The 24,443-nt window shown below is 42.6% G+C and overlaps 2 protein-coding genes across 4 annotated transcripts in view; one reads left to right on the top strand and one right to left on the bottom strand.

Annotated features, from left to right (window-relative positions):
- Positions 1-10,223, bottom strand: part of ARL13B (ADP ribosylation factor like GTPase 13B) — a 55,834-nt gene extending 45,611 nt beyond the window's left edge. For all 3 annotated transcript variants that reach the window (XM_056858603.1, XM_056858604.1, XM_056858607.1), the window contains exons 1-3: positions 10,083-10,223; positions 6,478-6,548; positions 2,829-3,078 (exon numbers count right to left, since the gene is read on the bottom strand). In XM_056858603.1, the coding sequence (XP_056714581.1) occupies positions 2,829-3,078; positions 6,478-6,548; positions 10,083-10,141 (380 nt within the window). In that variant the 5' untranslated portion in view covers positions 10,142-10,223. The remainder of the gene's footprint in view (positions 1-2,828; positions 3,079-6,477; positions 6,549-10,082) is intronic.
- Positions 10,224-18,221: 7,998 nt separating this feature from the next.
- PROS1 (protein S) overlaps positions 18,222-24,443 on the top strand; it is a 36,012-nt gene continuing 29,790 nt past the window's right edge. The window contains exons 1-2 of the mRNA XM_056858188.1: positions 18,222-18,291; positions 23,195-23,352. Coding sequence (XP_056714166.1) covers positions 18,222-18,291; positions 23,195-23,352 — 228 coding nt within the window. The remainder of the gene's footprint in view (positions 18,292-23,194; positions 23,353-24,443) is intronic.

Below are 24,443 nucleotides of genomic sequence, written 5' to 3'. Positions count from 1 at the left end.
TTTATTTCTTAACCACTTCCTTTCTACACCAACACCAATAATCAATTAAATGGAGTTTAAAAAAATAATTAGGGGAAATTGGGGAGAAATTAGGTTAGGGTTAGCATTTCGGTTCGGTGACAGCCAGGGACATCCCCATATTTAATTTGTATATTTCAACATTGTGTCATACCACTGACGAAGTTACAAGAAAACTATGAAGAGCTTAGAAATATGGTTTATGTTGGCAATAGTAAAAAAAAATATGGTTCCTGAAATATAAAACGTGGAGGCTGAAAAATTAATCTGGGCTGGCTCCTAGACCTAAAAGAGAATTTGTCAAGGTCTTGATAAAACAGTCCTCAGGCTAGAGCAGACCATAAAACATCTAAAAGATGGAGAGCCTGGGTAGTGAAAAGCTGGGGGAGGAAAAAGTGTTCCAGCCTGGCACCTAGAGGAAAGTAAAGTAGGTGCTAGGCAAGCCTCACAAGATAGAGCATTCTAAAGGCTATCCCAGATGGCAAATGTGGAAACCAACATATACACTCTTCAGTGTTTCTGTTACAGTTTGATTAAAATTTAGAGAATACCACCAAAAAATTTAAGTACAGGCAACAAAAGTTTTGGAATAAAGTTTTAATTATTTGTTGCTTTAGTTCAAGGAATAAGCATAGTGAACCATAGGTTAGGAAATTCTAAATCTATGTCTGCCATTGGTAAATACTAGCCCTGACCTGGGTGGCCCAGGCTAGCCTGATCTTGTCAGATCTCAGAAGCTAAGCTGGCAAGTATTTGGATGGGAAACCTCTGAGGAATGCCAGGGTCATGATGCGGAGGCAGGCAATGGCAAACCACCTCTGAACCTCTCTTGCCTTGAAAACCCCATCCGGAGTTGCCATAAGTAGATGAAGAAGAAGAGTTGGTTTTTATATGCCGACTTTCTCTACCACTTAAGGAAGAATCAAACCGGCTTACAATCACCTTCTCTTTTCCTCCCCACAACAAAACCCTGTGAAGTAGGTGGGGCTGAAAGAATTGTGACTAGCCCAAGGTCACCCTGCTGGCTTAACGTGAAGAAGTTGGGAAACAAATCCAGTTCACCAGATTAGCCTCCGCCGTTCATGTGGAGGAGTGGGGAATCAAACCCAGTTGTCTGGATCAGACTCCACTGCTCTTAACCACGATACAACGCTGACTTGACAGCAAAAAAATAAATAAATTTTAAAAACTGGTAAACACTAAGATTTGTGGCCTTCAGTGAGACTGAAATATTTTTCTATTTGTGGCCACTGAAAACCTCAGTCTTTCAGGAAGTATTCAATGAAGGCAATGAAATCTAATTCTGGACTGTGGTGCTGTACAGACAAAATAGGTTACATATTCTCTTACTTAATTATTCATTATAACATTATAATCAACTTACGTTTATTAGTACAAGAAACAGCCTAGAAACGTAGCTTCTACTGTTTCACTCCTAACCATTTTAAGAAATATATACACAGTGTAGACAGGAACATCAAGACCACTATCTTTTAAAAATCATTGCAGCACAATTTTTTTAAAGAAACACAATTGAATGCTGGCAGGTAGAGTACAATCATTCTAAACAAAAACTGTTCAATTATAAAAGATTATTCATCTATAGTTATTAAGGAAAACTGATATGATACAAAGCTTTATCTGCTAAAAAGTTATGCATATGAATTCAATTAAAGCATATTTCTATATTTCCCTGAAAATACATTTACTGCGATGTTACACCAACCAACAGACTGAAAATACAGGGCACAATTAGGGCTGACAATCACTATCTGGCAACCAATAGGAGCCTGGAGGGGGGCAAGGATATGGGGGGGGCACCATCGCTCAGATGGTGTTACATCACTTCTGGGGAAAACCCAGAAACAAGTGACATCATGCCTTTCTAGGAACTTGGCATTTCTAGAGAGACATGACATTACTTTCCTGGAAGCGACATTAACGCTGTCGCACCACAAGCTTCTTTTTTTAAACTTTATTTTTCTCCCGCCAGCTGCCAGAGCAGTGACAGACAACAGGAGTTGACAGCAGGAGATTTCCCATCCCCAGCAGGTACCTGGCAACATTAGGCGCAGTTCTGCTACAGTTGCTCCTTTGGTTTGAATGGGAAAGTGAAAGATGGGTTTAAAGATGGGAGGATAAAATTGGGAAGGAAGAACCACATACACCTCTAGAGATCCTTGCAGTATATGCAGGATAAAAATTTACAATATAAAGATATTTATAATATAAAGATATATAAACCCCTTACACTTAAATCAATGGGACTTTAAAAGCACATAATGTTTGCTGGTATCCTAGTATTCCATGCACATTTCCTGGTAATAGGATTAGATCTGTAGACACACTTAATTGCTGCGAAGTCAGTTGGGACTACTACAGTTCTCTCAAACACAGTCCTTCTGAAAATGCTTCACTTGCACCCTCTTGTGTCAAAGATGCGTAACTCATTAATAGTAACAAATCAGCAACAATATCTTTATGCTATTTTTAGAAGTGTTCAATGTTTCATTTGATAAAAACAATGCTACTAAAAGTAGTACTGGAAGAGAAAAACAGAAGGAAATGTCACAGTCATTTTGGTGGAGTTTCCATAGAAAGTCATTCTGCAAAAATGATACCATCATTTCCAGTTAAATTCAATAACAAAATAATACACTTTAATTTCATTGATGTGTTAATTCTTGGAAAAAATATTCAGCTTCAAAGACAGCTTAAAAAAAGCAATGCTTCACAAAATCTTAAAATGTTTTCAAGAAAAAAATATGTATTCATGTATAGATTAGTAGATAATAAAATATGTTACTTACACTAATACAGGTTTCCCTGATATCTTAGGATGCTTTAGAACTTCTGACATGGTCTCTTTTGTCTCTTCCATTCTGTCCAGATCACTGGAATCCACAACAAATATTACCCCATAGGATTCAGCATAGTAATTCTTCCAGATCCCTCGGATTCGCTTTCCACCTCCCAGGTCAAAGATGGTGACTTCAAAACGTCCTTGTTTAAGGTCAATTTTAGAAAAGCCAACTGTTGGAGCCACATCCTCGGGGGATTCTAAAAAACAAAACAAAACAAAATAAAAGTTATTATAAGTTGTACTTCATCAAATTGTATTCAAAGACAATCATTCTGCTTCCATGATGCATCATCACTGACTACTACCACAATTAACCAGCAAAGGCACTTTTGCTCACACAGAAGGACAGACAGTTTCTACTTCAGTCTCCCATTCTTCGTCTTGCCAAACATTACTCCATTCTGGTGACTCTCCCAAACACCTGGAGTAGCTTAATGAAGAATGCAGGAAGATGCAACAGGAAAAATCAACAGAGCTCTGCTCATGGTAATGGAATCAAAACTTATATGGGGGGGAGCACAAATTTACTATACCTAACATTAAACTGGATGGGCCCTATGTGGATAAAGAAACTAAAGCCAGGCCATGCATAAACAAAGTAGGGGCTCCTGCCTACTTGAGGGACTCCCCAGATAACCAGACAAATATTTGCAACAACCAAATTAAATTAATCAAAAGGGGAAAAAACACCCCAAAAGCCATCCTAATGAAGACTGAATAGTCTCCAGAATATTAAGAACAGTTAAGTGTTAGTAAAAGGAAAGGGGCAAACCAGCCTGCTCCAACTCTTAAGAGACTTTCTTCAGAGAAGCATTTTAGAACATTCCTTTTAAGAGCTGACTCCCCCTTTCCATTCTCCTCCTTTAAAAGTCTGCTAACAGAGTTTAGGCTAAGAAGCACCAGAGTCCTAGGAGCCATGAGTAAATCTCAGTTCACAATGGTGTCCTGGCTCCCAGAATTATCAAGGCCTGAGATAGGATTTGTGCTTCCAGAGGAGTAGGCTGAAAGAAATCCTTTCTCATAAAATATATATGTCTCAAAGCCTGCCTTTTGTGATAAAGCAGGCCAATTTCAGTGCACACCTAAAAAAAAGGAGACTGTGTTGCCTCAGAGTCTGGTTTTCAGGGACAGAAGGATAAATTATTGGTATTTCAAGAAGGAGCTCACTCTTTTACTGTAAGATCCCTAAGCTTTGGGAAAGTCCAAAGATCCACCGCAGAAATCAAAGTTGGGCTGATCACTGCTCTCTGCACTGCTGCCTTGTTAGCTGAAACGTTATACCCCTGTGGGCCCAGCAAATGTTGTGTTATACTTTATATAGTGTCAAGCCTCTTTACTGAATAACCTTATCCCATCCAAGAAAGTTAACAAAAGTTACTGTTTTTTCCCCATTTACCTCAAGTCTCAGTTCGAAGGTCTGCTTTCAGAAGTCACATTAGGGTCTGTCAGGTGGTAGTTAGGGTACAGACCACACTGGTCAAACTACATAGCACGCTACCTCTTTTTAAAGGAGTTTAAAACCCCGACCTTCACACCAGCCCCTTCTCCCAATTCCACAATTCTCAACATTATATAACTTACAATGCAATCCTAAAAACACTTTACTGGGAGTAAACCCCACTAAATAGAACTGAGTAGTATTCTCAGTAGCCCTGGTTAGGATTAGTCTCATAAGTAACTATCCAACGAAGTGAGCTTTGACTCTCAAAAACTTAAATCCCAAAAATCTTCTTGGTTTCTGAGGTGCTACTGGACTCTAGTCTAGTTGTTCCACTACAGACCAACACGACTATCCTCTGAAACTATAGTTAATTATGTATCAGAGTGGTCTGAAAGAGCCTGGGTTGGATATAACAATGTTTAGGTGTGGAATTTAACATTATTTTTTTAAAATGCTGAACACATTAACTATATAATGGTTTGACCTTTTTGAATTATAACCCAACCATCTGTGACCTTTAATACAAAATAGTATAAATCTAAAATAATTTAAGATGTCCTCTTAGCATACAACTAGAATTCAGTTTTAATAACTATACAAATAAATGATAGGCAAGATGCCAGATAAAATATTATTAAGACAGTGAGAAAAGTTGAGAAAAGTTTATTTTGCATCTGGAAAACTGATGGATCAGATTTTCTCATAGTAATGCCTTTGGTTGCATCACTAAGCTTCCCAGAAAATAAGGCAATTCAGTACCACTACCTCAAAACACAAGTTTTATCCAATCCAATGGCTGCATGCATACTATTTTACGACAGGAAAATATTGTTCAGAGGGATTTTAAGGCTGCAGTGATAAGAGATATGGCAAATTGCTGGTACCTATCCAACTACGGAGATATAATCATCACGCTTTATTATATTGTCTTCAATATTTATAATTGTCTTCAACTTTTTTACTAATGATATCCCAAGTCAAAGGCATCAAAAAGGTTATACCTACAACATGTGATTTTAATGTAAAACTTACTGATATATACTTATTACCGGATTTCAGAAGATAGTAGTTTCAGCATAAACTGCAAGGGGAGCCACTGATTTTCTATCCCATGTTAAAAAGTGAAATGGCTCATTAACCAAAAATACTATCTTATTTCTTTACTACATTTCAAACAATTCTACGTCCGCAATTGCTCAGAGCTCACAAAAACTACCAAGTTTCCCCATTTTACAACATGGAATAAACATGATACTTTGACTTCCCTACAAATTGTTCACCATCCATAAGGATATGCACAATAGTCCTGATTCAGAGGCTCTTTACATGTGCATGAATGAGCCCAGAAAAGGATTTACCACTCTGTGCCATATCAGAGACAAAACTGCATTAAGCAAGGATGTGTGCATGGAGGTAAATCTCACTTTTCAGAGAAAGATTTTACCTGGATCTATTACATATTTGTCCCGTTCTTACTCATTGGGGTTCAGGGTGGCATTTGTGATTCTCTTCTCCATTCTTTCCTCACAATAACTCTGAGATGATTTGGACAAAAAGAGCATGTGAAAGGTACAATGTCATCCAGTAACAATAGACTTTTATCAGGCATGGTCTGAGAGTTCTGTTTCCCGGGTGCAAGAGACCAAGCAGAGAAAGTTAACTTAGGCAGCTTCCTCTGTGCCATTTTCCCAACCTGAAATGGCCCTGGGGAGTTGCTACAATGGAACTTCATGATTAAGTGGGGTTTGAATTTGGATCTTCCTAGTCCAATACTCCCACCTCAACACACAGGCTCTCTGAGTTCCCCTGGAAAAGTAACACTTCCCTGGACCTTAAAAAAAAAGCCCTTATCAATAACTGATGAGATATTGGTTCTTGTAGGTTATTCGGGCTGTGTAACCGTGGTCTTGAAATTTTCTTTCCTGACGTTTCGCCAGCAACTGTGGCAGGCATCTTCAGAGTAGTAACACTGAAGGACAGTGTCCTTCAGTGTTACTACTCTGAAGATGCCTGCCACAGTTGCTGGCGAAACGTCAGGAAAGAAAATTCCAAGACCACGGTTACACAGCCCGAATAACCTACAAGAACCAATGAACTCTGACCGTGAAAGCCTTCGACAACTGATGAGATAGTTTGGCATAAGGGTGCAACTTACCTCCTTGGATTCCTTTCACGGTTGCAGTTTTCCCAGCATTATCAAGACCCACCATGATTAATGTCACCTTCCTTTGAAATATATAAAAACAAAAACAGTATTTTCAGACTTTCTTCCGGGCATGAATGTCACACTGTATTTTAGAAACACTTCAAGAGCAGTTGGGAATTGTCATACAAAAGGAGATAATGTCTCCATACTAATATGAAATATATTAAGACAATCAGTGTCAAAACTAATTCTACCCCAAAAAACATCCTACATTAGGCTGATATATTAGTGCCTGTGATATACAAAAAGTAACTGAATACCTCATGATTTTGTTAGAATGTACATTTCATTATATACAGAATTAGAATTAGGGCAATTTATAACATGGAAGGATGAAAATGTCCCTTTACCATCCCATCTCTAATGTAACAGTAAAATAATTGGAAAATATTGTTCTAATAGAACACTCACTTCTGAAGACTTCTATAGGCATGCACATAACTGCCCAACTAGTGCTGCCTCTGATTTGCAGATCCCCAAACTACACTGCCCAAACTTAGTATGGGGCAAGTAAACTTTACTTATACAGAACCTTTGCCAGAAGTCCCCTGCTTTGTTTTTCCAAATGGTACTTTCTACATGTATCTTTCACACCCAATTTCAACAGCCTAATTGGACCTGTTCCAGTTTTGTTTTTACAATTCTTCCTGCTTGGCATATTGACCATTCATGTTTAGGAGACCGCAGGGAGTGTTGCCGAGGCAAAATGTTCTGCTTACAAACAACACAACGTTCTTCTCTCTCTTCCCTAGTCTTATAGATCCCCTACCTGTGTACCCTTCCCATTCACCCAGACGCTTTCTGCCCCCATTGTTCCCTTCCAGTCCTTGGTTATCCTTTCCCTGTACCACCTTTCTGTAGGCCCTCTGCCATTACTGTTACATAAGTCATTAGATAAAGTGAAAACAGTGTTTGCCACTTGTATAAAAAAAATTGTCTCTCACCCAGAGACCAAGTCAACCTGTGTGAAGGGAATCATAGAGGTGGAAGGGATCACAAGGGTCATCTAGTCCAACCCCCTGCACAATGCAGGAAATTCATAACTACCTTCCCCCCCACACACACCCTATGACCCCTACTCCATGCCCAGAAGATGGCCAAGATGCCCTCCCTCTCATCATCTGCTTAAGGTCACAGAATCAGCATTGCTGACAGATGGCCATCTAACCTCTTCTTAAAAACCTCCAGGGAAGGAGAGCTTACCACCTCCTGAGGAAGCCTGTTCCACTGAGGAACCGCTCTGTTAGAAAATTCTTCCTAATGTCTACATAGAAACTCTTTTGATTTAATTTCAACCCGTTGGTTCTGGTCTGACCTTCTGGGGCAACAGAAAACAACTCAGCACCCTCCTCTATGTGATAGCCCTTCAAGTACTTGAAGATGGTTATCATATCCCCTCTCAGTCTTCTCCTCTTCAGGCTAACATACCCAGCTCCTTCAACCTTTCCTCATAGGACTTGGTCTCTTGACCCCTCACCATCTTTGTTGCCTTCCTCTGGACACATTCCTGCTTGTCTACATATTTCTTAAATTGCGATGCCCAAAACTGAACACAGTACTCTAGGTGAGGTCTAACCAGCGATACCATCACTTCACGTGATCTGGACACTGTACTTCTGTTGATGCTGTAATGGAACTGTGATGGAACTGTAAGCATCCATACGGCTTTTACCTTCCCTTGCAAACAGGACTCTTGTGGCACCTTAAGACTTAAGAAATATTTATGCTAGCATAGCTATCTGGTTCTAGCTCACAAACACTTATATTAGAATTTTTAAAAAGCCTTAAGATGCTAGAATAATCTAGCTTTTTCTGCTGCAATAAACTAATAACATGTAAGTCTGCCCTTTCAAAAAGACTATTTAGCAAGAGGAGAGAAAGATAGACTAGAACTCTTGATATGTTTCATTCTGACCTCTTAGGCAGTATTGGCTGGTTGTGATTACTTGGTCACAAGGAAAACAATTAGCCCAATTTTGGGTTAAGTTAATGCATTGAAAAGATGTATTGAGGCAGAAGACAAGGTCTAAATTAAGCTCTGGAGGTTGCATTGCGGAGGAGGAATCTGCCAAGTTTCATTTTGTGTTTGCCATTTGGAGCACGTACCAAGGTGCTAGTAACAGCCACACTAAAGTGTGGTCATGGCTTTCCTTTTTATTGCTGTTAACCAGTAGAGTTAACGAATCTCAGAACAGAAAATTTAAAAGAAGCGTTTCAATATGCCTTTCATGTTAATTGCTGGTTATACTCATTAGGAAGGGCACTCTGCAATTGCATTCTTCAAGGCCATTTGTTACTTAACATGTTCTTGGGTGGAGATTTGGTGGTAAAACTTGTACAGGAGCTGAGCCCTGGCTCAGATTTAAAGCGTTGGATTGGAGAAGGGGAAAAGAGGGAGTAAGATTTTCCCCTTTAGATATCAGCATTTCTAATCACCTGGGACAAAAATTTGTTTTTATTCGCTGATCAGGAAACCCAGAAGAGTGGCAGCAACATGTTTTTTAAAAGTAGGGAATCTGTTCCCTTAAAGGCACCTATTTCTCCACCCGCCCTCTTTGTTTTATTTGATTTTGTGATACCAGAAGTTGAGTGGGTTATGAAGTTAAAGGATTTTGGGAAATAATTTTAAATTCATATGCAGGAAAGAAGTTGTTTGTATTGTCAGTTATTTTTGTGAATGCTTGTTTGCAAAGCTGGACAACTGTCCACTAAATTTGACTTTGATAAATTTTAGAGCCAGAATTGAGAAAAAAATATCCTAAGCAGTATGAGCCATAACTAAACCCCTCTCCTCCCAAGTAGAGATAGCACAAAATTTCATACAGCGCTTCAACCAAATGTGCCTGAAAAACTGTAACTATGCAGGTTTGTATCTCATGCATTATAGTTTCTGTTTCAAACCTTCTGCACCTCTGCAACAATTTTATTGCTGCTTTGCTGTTTTGTATCATTAAGTAAACTGAATATGAAATTGTGGTTTTTTTAAATTTACACACTACTATTTGGTCTGTCAGAATGACTTACAAAGGAACAATCACTTGTTGCAAGTTACTCTGAACACTTACATCGCATTCCTGAGCTCTAAGGGCAAAAGCCCTTAGGAGGCCAGGAAGATGTTGCGCCGGCGTTCGGAGGCCCCGTGCCGGCATCAAAGCTACTTATGCCAGCATAAGTGGCCCGAACGCTGGTGGGAAGGCCCGGACGCTGGCCGTTGCCATGGCAGCGCCACCCCAGGACGCCGATGGGGCCTTCCGCCAGCGTCCCACCGCCATCAAAGCCCGCACCGGCATCCCAGGAGGTGTTCCCGAGGCGTTCTGGCATCCCGGGAGGTGTTCCAGTGCTGGGGGAGGAGCAGCCTTTAGGCAGCCTCCAAAGCTCTTTCAGGCTGGGAACACCCCTTTTTTTATTTTGGTGAGATACACCACCTTTTAGGGCCAAAACCTCCTTTGGAGGCAGCGCAGCCACACTGCCTCCTATGACTGGCACAGGCATTTCTTGAAGACCACTATCAAGATATTGTGAATGAGACTCTTCTAAACATTTTTTAAATTTACCTAACAGGTTCCCTCCACCTCTTCAGCCAGTTGCAACAATTGGCCATCAGACTATACATCACTATGCAACAGCCATGCAAAACACCACACGATTCACAGATGCAGTATGCAGACAGGTCCTGAAGATACAGTCAAAGACTGCCCACCATACAACAAAGCAACTCTGATGCTGTCTTGTGGCTGAAAGAATAAGAAAAGTCACTGTTAATAACCACCTGTGACCAAGCTGTGTTCTTCAGCAACAGGAAAGAGTTGCTCTATAAATCTGGCCAAACACTGTCTTCCATTGAGTTTCTTTCACACAGATGCACAGCAAGCCCAGTGAAAAGTGTTATAGCTCGAGAAATAACATTTACGCTGCAGAAAACAGCAAGTGGAGCAGTATAACTTGCAATTGGCCAGATATAGATGCTTTTACCTCTAAGAAAGGTGACACACTAGATCCTCAGTTTTTATGAACTTGCCAAATATAAGTAGGGCACATTCTAACAAACTGGTTTTGTAGACCCCATGAACAATCCTAAGCAAGTGTACTCGGAAATGTCCCATTCCAGCTAACGAGGCTTTCTGCCAGGAAAGGGTTCTTAGTATTGCAGCAGATGTTTAAATAGTGAGAGAGACATTAGAATTCGTATCCTGAATATGGAGTTTTACACTAATCTTGATGATACACTCAACAGTGTTTTTTGTCTTTTTTAATGTAGGGCGGCTACACAGCTCATTCATGCTCAGAGCAATTTATCTCAATAATGTTAAAACTGATACAGCAAGAGCAAAAACAAATAATGCACCTGTAGCAGAAGAGCAGCTCAAAATCAGTTTAACAGTATCAGTTTCCCACCAACCCACCAGGTAATAACTATCCCCTCAATCATGTTTTGCTTCAAAGCTGCCTTGACACTTTTTTCTTGAAGAAGCAAAATAAAAATGTATTAAATAAAGCCCAACCAAAAGTCGCAATTGCACCTCAGTCAAGAGTGGTATCAGCACGCAGCTGGTAAAGCAATGCTTACTTGGATGTGTCTGCATTTCCTGTTCAGTTCTAGTCTATGGCTTATAGAACTAAAACTTGAACTGAACCACCTGATGACCTTAGTAGGATTAGCAGATGGATTCTTGGAAGGGGGAGGGGAGTGTCTATTTAAAAATTACAAATGCTTTTCTTCACTGGAAGAATTTGCGTCAGGACAGAATGGACCCATGATTTTCACAAGGTCTTACAGCATACAGCTCAGATGCATATACTTTTGCTGGTTTGGGGACCCACTTTCCGAGATTTGTAAGGACCAGCAAATCATAACTACCTGCTTAGCTCCTTGAAGGGCACAGACATGGTAGGTCTATTTAATATCTATATATACATGGCTATTCACTTAGAAATTAGAGGTTCGATTTTTTCTCTCTCTCCAGAAAGTAGACTCCTGTGGAATTTTAAAATCATTCTGTAAACAACTACTTGGTTTTCCTGTATGGTTGATTATGCCACATAATATCACTAAATAAGCTAAGGGCTGTCTCATGGATTTTTGTCCCTTTTGAAAGTTGCTTTATGCGTTCATTAAAAAGTGGGGGGAGATCCCTTTATAAGTGCCTCCCGCACAGGAATGCCATGGGCTGAAGCTCCCTCCACCGGCCTACAACCGCAAGCCAACTCGCTACGGAGTAAATCTCAATGAACTAAACAGGTAGTGTTACCGCACTAGGTATTCCCACCGATGTATTAAGAGTTCGAAACTGTTATAAAAAATACTGTTCACACTTTCTGTGCGGGTTACCACACTTTGTATTCCCAGCGATGTATTAAGAGTTTGAAAACGTTATAAAAAACATCGCTTTAAAAGGGTTTTTGGATACCACGGCTTATAAATGGTTGGAAGACGTCATCACAGCTAAAGGGGCCAAACAAAGTGCGAACAGTATTTTTTATAACGTTTTCAAACTCTTAATACATCGGTGGGAATACATAGAAAGTATGAACAGAATTTTTTATAACATTTTCAAACTCTTAATACATCGCTGGGAACACAAGTGCAGTAACCCCCTGTGTATTCCCACCGGTGTATTAAGAGTTTGAAAACGTTATAAAAAATACTGCTCGCACTTTGTTTGGCCCCTTTAGCTGTGAAGGCGTCTTCCAACCATTTATAAGCCGTTTTATCCAAAACCCCTTTTAAAGCAGTGTTTTTTATAACGTTTTCAAACTCTTAATACATCACTGGGAACACAAGTGCAGTAACCCCCTGTGTATTCCCACCGGTGTATTAAGAGTTTGAAAACGTTATAAAAAATACTGCTCGCACTTTGTTTGGCCCCTTTAGCTGTGAAGGCGTCTTCCAACCATTTATAAGCCGTTTTATCCAAAACCCCTTTTAAAGCAGTGTTTTTTATAACGTTTTCAAACTCTTAATACATCACTGGGAACACAAGTGCAGTAACCCGTGTATTCCCACCGGTGTATTAAGAGTTTGAAAACGTTATAAAAAATACTGCTCGCACTTTGTTTGGCCCCTTTAGCTGTGAAGGCGTCTTCCCACCATTTATAAGCCGTTTTATCCAAAAGCCCTTTTAAAGGCGTTTTTTTATAACGTTTTCAAACTCTTAATACATTGCTGGGAATACAAAGTGCGGTAACCCCCCAAGTGTGGTCACAGCCGGGGTTTACTTCAAAGCATGACAGTACCCCAGAGATCTCCCGGTAATAGTTGGCTTCCAGACTGCCAGGGAAGGAATTTCTGCCTAGCTACAAGCCTGCTCTGTGCACTGGGTCACTGGGCTAAGAGTCATAGAGTGTCAGAGGGAACGATAAACAATGATAGGAGAAACTGGATGAAACGGCAGCTGTCCTGAGCCGCCTTTCTGTCTGTAATACAATCCAGATATGCATAACTCGTTGATGTGTCGTGGTAACTTGAATTTGGATAAATCTCTCTTCCCCAGTATAATCGGGACTCAGAGATTTCTGCCCATTAGGGCCTCTGAGTCAGCAGCTGCAAATAAACTGTTTCCTTGAAACAATACTGCGACATAAATAAATAAATAAACAAAATAAATACTGCAACCCAAGTGCTTTGGTTGTGTTTGCAGGACGGGCACGCTCCCCGTCTCCCTACGCCAAGATACCACTGCCCTCCAACATACAAACGCACCCTGGACAGCCGACAAGCAAGCAAGCTTTGAGGAGCGCGAGGGTCACGACCCCCGCCCACGACAAGCCCTCCCCTTACCCAGCTTCCGGCGCCGCAACCACCGCGGCCTGAGCGACGCCGGCGTCCAGCCAAACAGCCTTGCGGCCGCCCTCAGCAGCCCAGCATCACCCACGGCTCACAATACAGCCGTTAAAACAGCCGTTACCACGGCGGTTACCACGCGGGGCCTCGCCCAGTCCTGCCCCGGCCTCATCCCCACCTCCCCCTCTCCAGAGAGGCCACCGACTCAGGCAGAGCGAAGGCGGGCCCTTCCGACCCGCCGCGTGACGCCGATTCGGCCCCCCGCACACACACACACACACACGTGACGCCGGCGGAGACCGCTCATTGGCCGGGCGGGAGTGCGGCTCGATAACGACGGGGCGCCGAGGGGACGCGTAACCAAGGTGGTTGCCCGTGGTTACCAAAGCGAGCGAGGGGAGGGGCGGGAGGGGAGGGAGGGAAGCGAAGGGCCAATGGGGAGAGGGAGGTTCGGATTGATGGCTACCCGCCAGGGACGGATTCCTGCAAAGGCGGGATTAGAATTCCAGGGACAGCTGCCCTGCGAAGAGCAGACTTTCTAAAGTCTGCTTAAGCGCGTGCAGCTTCCTTCCTTTATTCAGTAGTAGAAAAGGGCCAGAGTCCAGTAGCACCTTAAAGACTAACAAAAATATTTTCTGGTAGGGCATGAGCTTTCGTGAGCCACACAGCTCACTTCTTCAGATACAGCTAGAATGTGAATCCATCGGTCTTTGAGTAGAGGAGAGTGAATTCAGACAAGCATTAGTATGCAAATGTTAACAGTATGTAAATGTGAATGGCAGGCGTGATGGGATCAGGTGTGGTATGCAGAAGAGTCTGTGATGTCCAGGGGAGAGATGGGTGTGGAGGAATCAGCATTGGTAATGAGCCATGAAGGCATGAAGGTCTTTATTCAGACAGATGGATTCACATTCTAGCTGTATCTGAAGAAGTGAACTGTGGCTCACGAAAGCTCATACCCTACCAGAAAATATTTTTGTTAAGTCTTTAAGGTGCTACTGGACTCTTGCCCTTTTCTACTACTGCAGACAAACACGGTTACCCACTGTGAATTTCCTTTATTAAGGTCAGCATTATGTACTCCAACTGGCAGCAGCTCCCCAGATTCTCAGGATGAGCAGCTTTCACATCACGGTGACCTGACCCTTTCAACTGCCGGCTGACCCTGAGATCTTCCGCATGCAAAGCTGATGCTCTGCCACTGTGCCAAAGCTCGGCCTAGGGTTGCCAGGTCCCTCTTTGCTAGTGGCGGGAGGTTTTTGGGGGCAGAGCCTGAGCAGGACGGGGTTTGGGGAGGGGAGGGACTTCCATGCCATAGAGTCCAGTTGCCTAAGTGGCTTTTTTCTTCAGGTGAACTGATCTCTATCGGCTGGAGATCAGTTGTAATAGCAGGAGATCTCCAGCTACTACCCAGAGGCTGGCATCCCTACACATATCTTTGCCTCCTGCAGCATTTCTAGGTTGAGAGGTATAAGCAGGGAGAATCTGATGAATCAAATAAGGAAAAGTGTAAAAAATTTTTACACGTTAGGCTAGGATTTTGATTGCACAATCTTAGAAGTCAACTAAATTACCAGGTGTCCAAGAATGGTTTAGGAAGGTCTGTTTTGTGCTAACCAATCAAAATTGTCTATGTATTATGTTCTATCTTTGAGATAGAAACGACTATAAACATGAACAGTTTTTAGACCAATTATAGTATTTAATATTGGAATTAACAATGTACAGAAAGAAGTAATATTAAGTATTTAGATGACAATATTGGATGGACTGAGTGGTATTGGTGCTTGGGTATATGAGCTCATGTAAATTTAATACTGCCTTACATCATATTGTATTGAGGGTTTTCTTGTAATGATACACGTTGAAAACTCAGTGTTGTTTTGTGAACATTTTGCCAAAAAATAAGGCTGGGGGGGGGGGGCAAAGAGAGCAGTCTTGGCCATAAGCACATCAAATTCTGCATAGGATTAGGCAGTTCGTTTTACCTTGGAGAGAAGTATAGGAGTTTTAAACATTGTGTAAATACTTGATGGGAGTCTGTAGTGAGAATTCTGATTTTCTTGTTGAACACTCCTTTTTTTCATTCCATCAGCATCTTCCTCCAATATTTTGTTCCAGTCAGAGGTTTCCTGAATGACTGTATTGAACTGCATATGTATCCACACTTCTCCAAGAAGTTGCTTCTGTTAACATGGGTGTCCGCAGAAATTAATTTGGAGCGGGGAAGTCTTTTAATAATACCTTTGGGCTATTGACCTGAGTGACTAGTCTTTACACCATTGGTAACACAACCCAACCATCTGACACCATATAATGTGCTGAAGAGAAGCAATAAGAATAACAGTGAGCTCTCCCTGAAGCTGATTTACTGCATAGTGTGATTTACTGCATAGTACATTTCAGAACTGCCATTTCTTCTCTCCCAGCAGAATACAAATAATCATTGTCTCAAAAGCCACAGTTCACCATATGTTGCCACATCATCATAAAAGTATGGTGTATCCCAATCCAATGTTTAGGAATTTATCTGTGAGCCCAACATGTCTTTAGTTTTGGTGGAATCATTGTACTGTGGCTATGGTTTATTTGCTGATGCAATAAAGACTGTGAGATGGTTAAAAACTGATTAATGATTGAAAGGGCTATAAAACACAGGAAGCAACACTGTTGGCTGAAGCTTCCCTTCAGACATGGCTATGTTCACTGTTGGAAAGCAGTCAGTTGGCCATGGGATTTTTCCATCGATCCATGGAGATGCAGCTTTCTACGCCAGAAGCCTTGGTAGTGTAGCACACTCCCGGGCAAGGGAAGAGCCTTGTTTTTCTGTTACCAAAGTGTATGCATTGCAAAGGAAGAGAAACTTGTCGCAACATTCCATATTTTTATTAGTAGGCTAAAAACCCACAATGTGAATATAGTATGCCAGTCCTTTATTTAGTATATAGTATCCCAGCCCAATATTTATTTATGTACATAATTTATACCCTGCCTTTCTGTCCCCATCAGGGCCACCAATGAGGCTAACAGATTAAAATATACATTAAAAAAATCTATCTTAAAAACTGGGTGCATTTTTATATTTTTATTGTGTCAGTGTATGTGTATATGTACATTACTGCACGTTGCCTTGACCATATGGAACTCAACGGCACTGGCCAGGCAAGTTTCTCTTTCAAATGTGCAAGGTTCTGTATTAGCTATACTCCTAATAAAATGCATTATTACATAGATGTTGTTTTTGTATGAACAACAATTGCATAAATCCCTTTTGGCCTTTTGTATTATTGCCTTTCATTGCACCCTCTGTTCATCAATAGCTCTGGTCCTGCTCAAAGGTAGCATAAAGAGAAGGGCCCTATGGGGCACTTGACCAGGAAAACTTGCTCAGCGATTCAAGATTGCCTTCAGAAAACGGTCAAGTCTGCACTGACTGTTCCCTGCATCTAAATGATTCCATTTGATTTTTTTTAAAAAAACAACCATCTCTTCAGATTTTGATTGATTTGAAATGTGCCCCATCTGAAAGGTTCAAAGAGACAGAGAGCATCCATCTATCCCAAAGCTTCTTAAACTGTGGGTAACTAAATGGGGGGGGGGTTTGTGATTTTAAAAAAATTAAAATAAATTTCTTTATGATTGATTATCAATAACTGTTTGATTTGTATACCTATTTTATATACCTATATACCTGGGGTCGTGAAAAACATTTCTCTGGCGAAAAAGGATCATGAGTGAAAAAAGTGTAAGAAGCCCCAATCTGTGTGTGTATTAAGTGCCATCAAGTTGCTTCCGACTCATGGCGACCCTATGAATCAGTGTCCTCCAAAATGTCCTATCTTTGACAGCCTTGCTCAGATCTTGCAAACTGAGGGCTGTGGCTTCCTTTATTGAGTCCATCCATCTCTTGTTGGGTCTTCCTCTTTTCCTCCTGCCCTCAACTTTTCCTAGCATGACTGTCTTCTCCGGTGATTCTTGTCATCTCATGACGTGACCAAAATACGATAGCCTCAGTTTAGTCATTTTAGCTTCTAGGGTCAGTTCAGGCTTGATTTTTTTTAATAAGTTTTTTATTATTTTTCCAAAATTATTAATCACATAGTTTAACAATGACATAAACAGTAAAAAAATAAAAACAAATAGGTAACATTGTTAAAAAAATATATATATAATAAAGAATTATTGACTTCCCCTACACCTCCCTTCATCTTGTGATGAATTAGTAATCTCTTTTGCACAAAACTCTAATCCTAATACTATTATTAATATTCATTGATCTCTTTGACATTTATATTTTTCAAGGGAAAAAAATTAATAGTTAATACTCTCATGTAAAGGAAAGAAGTTCAGGCTTGATTTGATCTATAACCCACTGATTTGTTTGTTGGTTTGTTTGTCCATGAATTAACTTGGATCTTGGTGGCCAATGACACATCCTGACACTTCAGAATCAGCTTTCACACCTAACGCCCCTTAAAAATAACTTGATCCAGTGCAAAACTGTCCTCCCGAACTATGCTCGTCAAATAGAAGCCTTGGGTTAAAAGGGTGTGGGGGGTTTGAAGCTGGTGGGAAAACCCTCGCAACCGGCTTCCCCTTTTGCAGTCAGCTGTTGGAAGGTTGGTGCAACCTGCGGGTCGTGGACCCCGGGTTCTCCCCCCCCCCCCGCGCGCATCCTGTTTATCAAGCCAGGCGAAGCACAGAGAGGACCGTTTCCTGGAAATGTCCTAGTCGGCTTGCCCTCTCCGCCCCCCCCCCCCCCACCAGCAGGAGGAGGACTGGAACCCGGCCGAGCGCTTCCCCGCCGCCTCGCTCCCAGGCACCGGGTCAACAGGCGGGCGCGCAGCTTCGCGGACGCCCCGGACGGACCCTCCCGGCCCCCCGTAGCCCCGCGCGGCTGCTCCCCTGCAGGATGAGGCTCCCGTGCCTGTTCGCCGCCTGCCTCTTCGTCGCGCCCGCTGTGCTCGCCCAGGCCGGGACGTGTAAGTCAACTCGGCCAGCGCCGCCAACTTTCCGGGAAAAAAGTTTGTTGTTGTTTTTTCCACCCACCCACCCCCCTCCGGTCTTCTGGTTGATTCGGATTGGCGTCGTTCCCTCCTCGACGGGCCACACCGTTGTTCCGACGCTTGCAAAATGCTCCTTTTTATGCACGGGAGGCTGTGCCCTGGATCTGCCGCTCTCCAGATGCACATTTCTCCCCCCCCCCACCCGAACTCTCAAAACTGTGCATGGGGGCTTAATGTTGAGCTTTGAGAATTTTGCATTGATGCACAGGAGGTTTTGCTCTGGATCTGCCGCTCTCCAGATGCACATCCCCCCCCCCCATCCGCTCTGTAGATGCACAATTTCCCCATCGGAGTTCTCAAAACGAAGGCCATTGATGCACGGGAGGTTTGGCCTTGGATCTGCCGCTCTCTAGATGCACATTCCCCCCCCCCACCCGAACTCTCAAAACTGTGCATGGGGGCTTAATGTTGAGCTTTGAGAATTTTGCATTGATGCACGGTCGGTTTTGCCTTGGATTTGCCACTCTGTGGATGCACATTGTCCCCATCGAAATTCTCAAAACTCTGGAAGGTGTTTTTTTTTTTTTTTTTAAAGGCCATTTATGCTTGGGAGGTTTTGCCTTGGATTTGCCTCTCTCTAGACGCACAATTCACCCGTTCAAACTCTCAGAACTTTGCATGGGGGTTTATTTTTGAGTTTTGAGAATTTGGATGGGGAAAATGTGCATCTGGAGAGCGGCGAATCCAAGGCCTTCTACATTGTCAGTGGCAAGATTTGTTTCAACCCTTATATCCCTCCAACACTAGATTTACGCTGCTCAAGATCAGTTGATCAAGGAGCTTCTAAAGGGTAAAAGGAATCCAAGGCCATTTATACATGGGATGTTTTGCCTTTGATTTGCTGCTCGCTAGGTGCGCGTTTCCCCCATCCACATTCTCAAAACTCTGCATGGGGGGCTTATTTTGGAGTTCTGAAAACTCAGATGGGGGGGGGGGAATCGTGCAACCACAGAGGCGAATCCAAGGCCAAACCTCCCGTGCCTCGATGGCCCAAGGCCAAACCTCCCCTGCAGAAACGTCTCCGGGGCAGTTGTGCAGGCGGCCGGCGCGCTGCAGCCCGGGGCTGCGCGTTTGCTTCAGGGGTCAAATCCGCTTCTGCTGGGCGAGAGGGGAGGGGGGGGTTAACGAATTGCGGCCCGACGGTCACGTCTCGGGTCCGGTGTGTGCGGCTGCTGCCGGTTGGCCGCGGGAAGCGTGCGTGTTTTGCAGAAAGCGGTTTGGATTTGGTGCTCGGGCAAGCTCCCCCTCCCCTCCTCCTCCTTCTTCCGAAGCCATCGGGGTTGTTCGTGCGGAGCTGAGCCGAGGGCTGGGGGCGAGCAGCGCGCTGAAGAGGAAGGACTTGGTGACACCAGCTGGGAGCTTTTTCTGCCACGTTTGGGAAAGCCTGGGGATGTGGAAAACGCAGCACGTTTTTGCAACCGCTCCTCCTGTCCCCAAGTGGTTGTCCCTGCTGGCCTTTTCCCTGTCTTGCTTTGCTTTCCTTTTTGCATCCTCGCCTTTTCTCCCACGGATGCCTGCTGCAGTAACCACCTTGGTCCATCTAAAGCTGCATAATGTCAGGGTCGTGACTGTGAATCATGCTTATTTCTTCGCATGTGTATCATGTGGGTTTGTTTCTCCGTGTGATGTCAAGCAGTCAGGCAGGCTCTTGACATGAATTAGGCCCATTGCTCTTCTAGTGTTTTATTATTATTATTATTATTATTATTATTATTATTATTATTATTATTTTAGGTTTTGTTTTCCTGAACTGTTCAAGCAGCCCACTCTCCCTAGCAGGCCTCACAGTATTGTGGCTGGCTCACTCCCCTGCTTCCTACCAGGCACTGCTATCTTTTAATTCCCAGGCCGCTTTGCTTTGCGCCTGGGATGGTGTTGTGCTTAAAGTTATGCTTTGTAGTTTTGGTCGCTGTTAGCAGCTTTGACTCCGTGGATTGCTCATGCTGTATACCTACATGCTCCTCAATAAACGTTCTCCTGCTTCTGATTTACCTGTCTGAGCAAGTGACTTATTGGGACTGCTGAGGGCAGCTGAAAAACCTCACATATACTTAGGGTTGCCAGGCCCCTCTTCACCACTGGCAGGAGGTTTTGGGGGCACAGCCTGAGGAGGGCCGGGTTTGGGGAGGGACGTCCATGCCATAGAGTCCAATTGCCAAAGCGGCCATTTTCTCCAGGTGAACTGATCTCTATCGGCTGGAGATCAGTTGTGATAGCAGGAGATCTCCAGCTAGTACCTGGAGGTTGGCAAACACATGTATACTAATAACAGCCCTGATTAAACACGCATTTTGCACCTACAGTTAGCATAAGTGGTATATGGACAGGCAGTTAAGAAGATAAAGAGGAGAATTTGCAAGATGGAGCAGGAGAATTCAGGATGTACGCAGATCTTGAATGTGCCCCCTTGGGACAGTCTCAGATATATTATCAATCCTACCCATCCCTTTGTGCCATGATCATCACCCATCTGCCCAGACCTTTCCAATGGCAAAGACACTAAATCCAGCTCCAACATGGAACAGTCCCTTTGACTCAAGTTCCAGACATATGATGGATACAAACCAAGGCAACGGCCGGTGCTTATAACGCCGATGGCCTGGCCCAGACATTTACAGCCTGTGGCTCTAGAGCCAAATGGGGCTCAGTTATGGTTGCCAGCTCCGGGCTGTGAAATACCTGGCACTTTCCCCCAGAATTACGATTGATCTCCAGACTACAGAGATCAGCACAAGGTTTGGCTCACCACTGAAGACACTGTTTTTTGCAATTGCAAGAGCATGCTTGAAGCTGATTCGTATAATGGTCTAGGAATGCATCTTGCCACAGACTGGCCAGGTTTTCCCAGTGATTACCATACTGGATAGGGTACTTCTTATCCACGTGCTCTCCTGGCACGTTTTGCCCATGTTTTCTGGATTCGTGTTTAGCCAGCATCCAGAAAATGCGGGGTAAACATACGGGGAGAGTGAGGCGACCTCTGATGGTCAGAAAAGGCACGCATAATCAAAGCAAAGCCCCAAAGCAGTCAGGGGGATGACTGGGAGGAAACAACCGTGCATAAGCGGCCCCAGTGTATCAAACGGTATTAAAAATGTTCAAAAATAGAGCAATTGATGCTCAAAATGCAGCATGAGCAAATCCAGTTATACAGGATTCTTCAAATGCAGGTGTTCACAGCTAAGATTAAAAAAAGAATTATGATATTCTATGGCAGGTAAAGTTAATTGATGTCTAAGTGGTACCAATTCTGTTTACCATTGAGTATTAAAGTTCCTTGTAATTCTTGGAAGAGTTTGATTTAAATTAATTACTATAAATCATAACATGTTGACTTGAAATTAACATATAGAACCCAATTCCATGTCTGTAATGGGAAAAGAGTAGATTGATGTACAGTGATCTTCACTGTGATCTGCAAACATCTTTACTAGTACTTTGAACTTCGGGTCAATAAAAGATTACCTTTTACTTGCTCTGTTTTTCTTGAGCTGTGTTACAGTCAATAGAAAGTCCCCTGCTAACTTGAGAAAGGTTGTGAGGTCTATTATCTTTTCTATGTTTGATTGGAAAGGGTCAAAACCTCATTTGATTTGCAACCTTCAGTGCAGTACAGAAAAGTCATTGTGAGTGGGGAAAATAAATGGACCTAAAAATATTGGTAAGCTGTGCATCATTTATTTCTTTAAGAATGTTGCTATCCTCCTTTTCCAGAGAACAGAATTTGCCCTCAGGGTGGCTAGCCCTGTAAATCAATACCCCAATAAAATAGTCAATGAAGCAAAAAAAAATTAAAACAAAAAGAGCCCAGCAGGGTGAAACGTTACAGCAATACATTTAAAGTTAAATTTAACCTAAAGCAGCAATAAACAGCAAACTCTGACAGTAAACACCTAAAATATAGCCCTAAACCAGCATAAAATGACAGTAGCAAAAAAGAACGAAAAAACCCAGACTGAGAGAGTCAAATGAGGCTAAGAACGGAACTTGTCTGTTTCTGCTGTTTGGGTTATCTTTATTGCTTACCAAAACTTGCAGAAGCAGTAGAATGAAGCAATCATTGGAGTCTTTCCTTATTTAGGAATATAATTCCACAAGCAACTTCTCAGTGGCAATAGCATGGCATTCCTGTGCTGAGATAAACTTGCTGCAGAAAGATAACTTAGCTGCCTTTCACCGCTTTGAGTCCTTAGCAGGATTTGTTTTCTAGGAGGGAGGGGGCATCTTTTTCAGGTCCATGTTCTCTTACAAATACACAGTGAGAGGCATCACTGTGAGCTATATTAAATTGGAATCCGGGGCATTTACTTGTGTGGATTTAATTTATTTCAGCTATTTCTATACTGCAGTTTAAGTGATCCAGCCCAGTTTCTCAATCAGCTGGCTGGTTGCTACCAGCAGATATGATCAAAAGAGCACTAATAACTTTCTCCTCAAGCATGTCCTGGCAAGCATCTTGTGAACTAGTTAATTTGTCCCCCAAGTGGGAGACGGGACTCCTATATTGTGTTGTGTGTGAAATTGACTGAAAGTGGCTGTTTGTAAGGATCTGATCATAAGGAAGCGTTCCAGCTTTCATGGGATTTTTTGTTTTTTGAGAGAGTTTGGTAGGCTCTTTCATGTTTTTCAGGTTCTTACTAATGCAGGACTTAATACCCTACCCCCCAAAAAAGAGCAACCCTGGATGATAATTGCTGGTCTTTAAACAAATCTATCCCTCAGATTCCTCAGAACCTTTATCCTAATTCCTCATTCTACAGCATTGCTTGATTGTAGTAGAACAATGGGTCTTCAATGCCAAATATTTGTTTTTATTAAGTTTTATCTCAGCATCATGCCTCAGAGTTCCTGGTCAGAAAACGCCGGGCGAATTCCTTTATGGAAGAAAGTAAAAAGGGAAATTTGGAGCGGGAGTGCATTGAAGAATTGTGCAATAAGGAAGAAGCCAGAGAAGTCTTTGAAAATAACCCTGAAACGGTAAGAGCTCTTGTGTTAATAGACAAATATTTATTGGCAGGTTACTAAGGAGGGACCTGATGTTGGCATAACATAGGTTGGTTTTGTGTCTGTTTCTAAATCCACTCGGAGAGTTCATGATACATATATCAATAGGCAAGTATATTTATACAACTGCAGTGTCCCAAGCTGCCCTGACCTGGATAGCCCGGGTTAGCCTGATCTTGTCAGATCTCAGAAGCTAAGCAGGGTCAGCCCTGGTTAGCATTTGGATGGGAGACCACCAAGGAATACCAGAGTCCTACACAGAAACAGGCAATGGCAAACAACCTCTGAACATCTCTTTCCTTGAAAACCCTACGGGGTTGCCATAAGTAAGTCACTACTTCACAGCAAAAAATAAATTCCCAACCAAATAGTATCAGAGGAACATGCCTATTATTTTGGGTGCGGTGGAACACAGGCAGGATGGTGCTGCTGCACTCATCTTGTTTGTGGGCTTTCTAGAGGCATGTGGTTGGCCACTGTGTGAACAGACTGCTGGACTTGATGGGCCTTGGTCTGATCCAGCAAGGGCCTTTCTTATGTTCTTATGTTCAAATACCAGGAGGTTATTTCAATGCTGGGAAAACACTTTTAATTATTAGGAGTGTGCACAAATCCTCATGTGACTGGCAATGAGGTCCTTGGGTGATCTTGAGTTCCTTGCGTATGGTTCCTTAGGTGGTGTTCTCCAAGGTTCAATCTGCAAAGCTTTCAGAGGCAGACCTTTGTAATGTGTCTTCAGAAAAAAAAGATATTAGCACACTAAAATAAGGCAATGGTAAAGAGCACAAGGGGTAATCTAAGGAAGTCTCTGGTTCAAATATCGTCTTAGCCTTGAAATCCGTTGGAAGTGTTCAGGCAAGCTGCCATCTTTCAGTTTCAGCCTAGTCTTTTTATTTCCTTACTTATGTTTATATCCTGCCATTCTTCCTTCACGCAAGGCAGTTTATGTGGGATTCCCAAGGTCTTCTGCCCAGGCATTGAACAGCCCCACAACTGCTTAATTTCACCGGGGGTACTGGGCCGCACACCTGCAAGGCTTTAACAGGCGTATGACAGTACCGCTC

This window comes from Euleptes europaea, chromosome 12 (assembly GCF_029931775.1).
Source record: "Euleptes europaea isolate rEulEur1 chromosome 12, rEulEur1.hap1, whole genome shotgun sequence".
In the NCBI taxonomy this organism is placed as follows: domain Eukaryota; kingdom Metazoa; phylum Chordata; class Lepidosauria; order Squamata; family Sphaerodactylidae; genus Euleptes; species Euleptes europaea.
The sequence above is the reverse complement of the archived record's forward strand: the minus strand, read 5'-3'. Positions and strand labels throughout refer to the sequence as shown.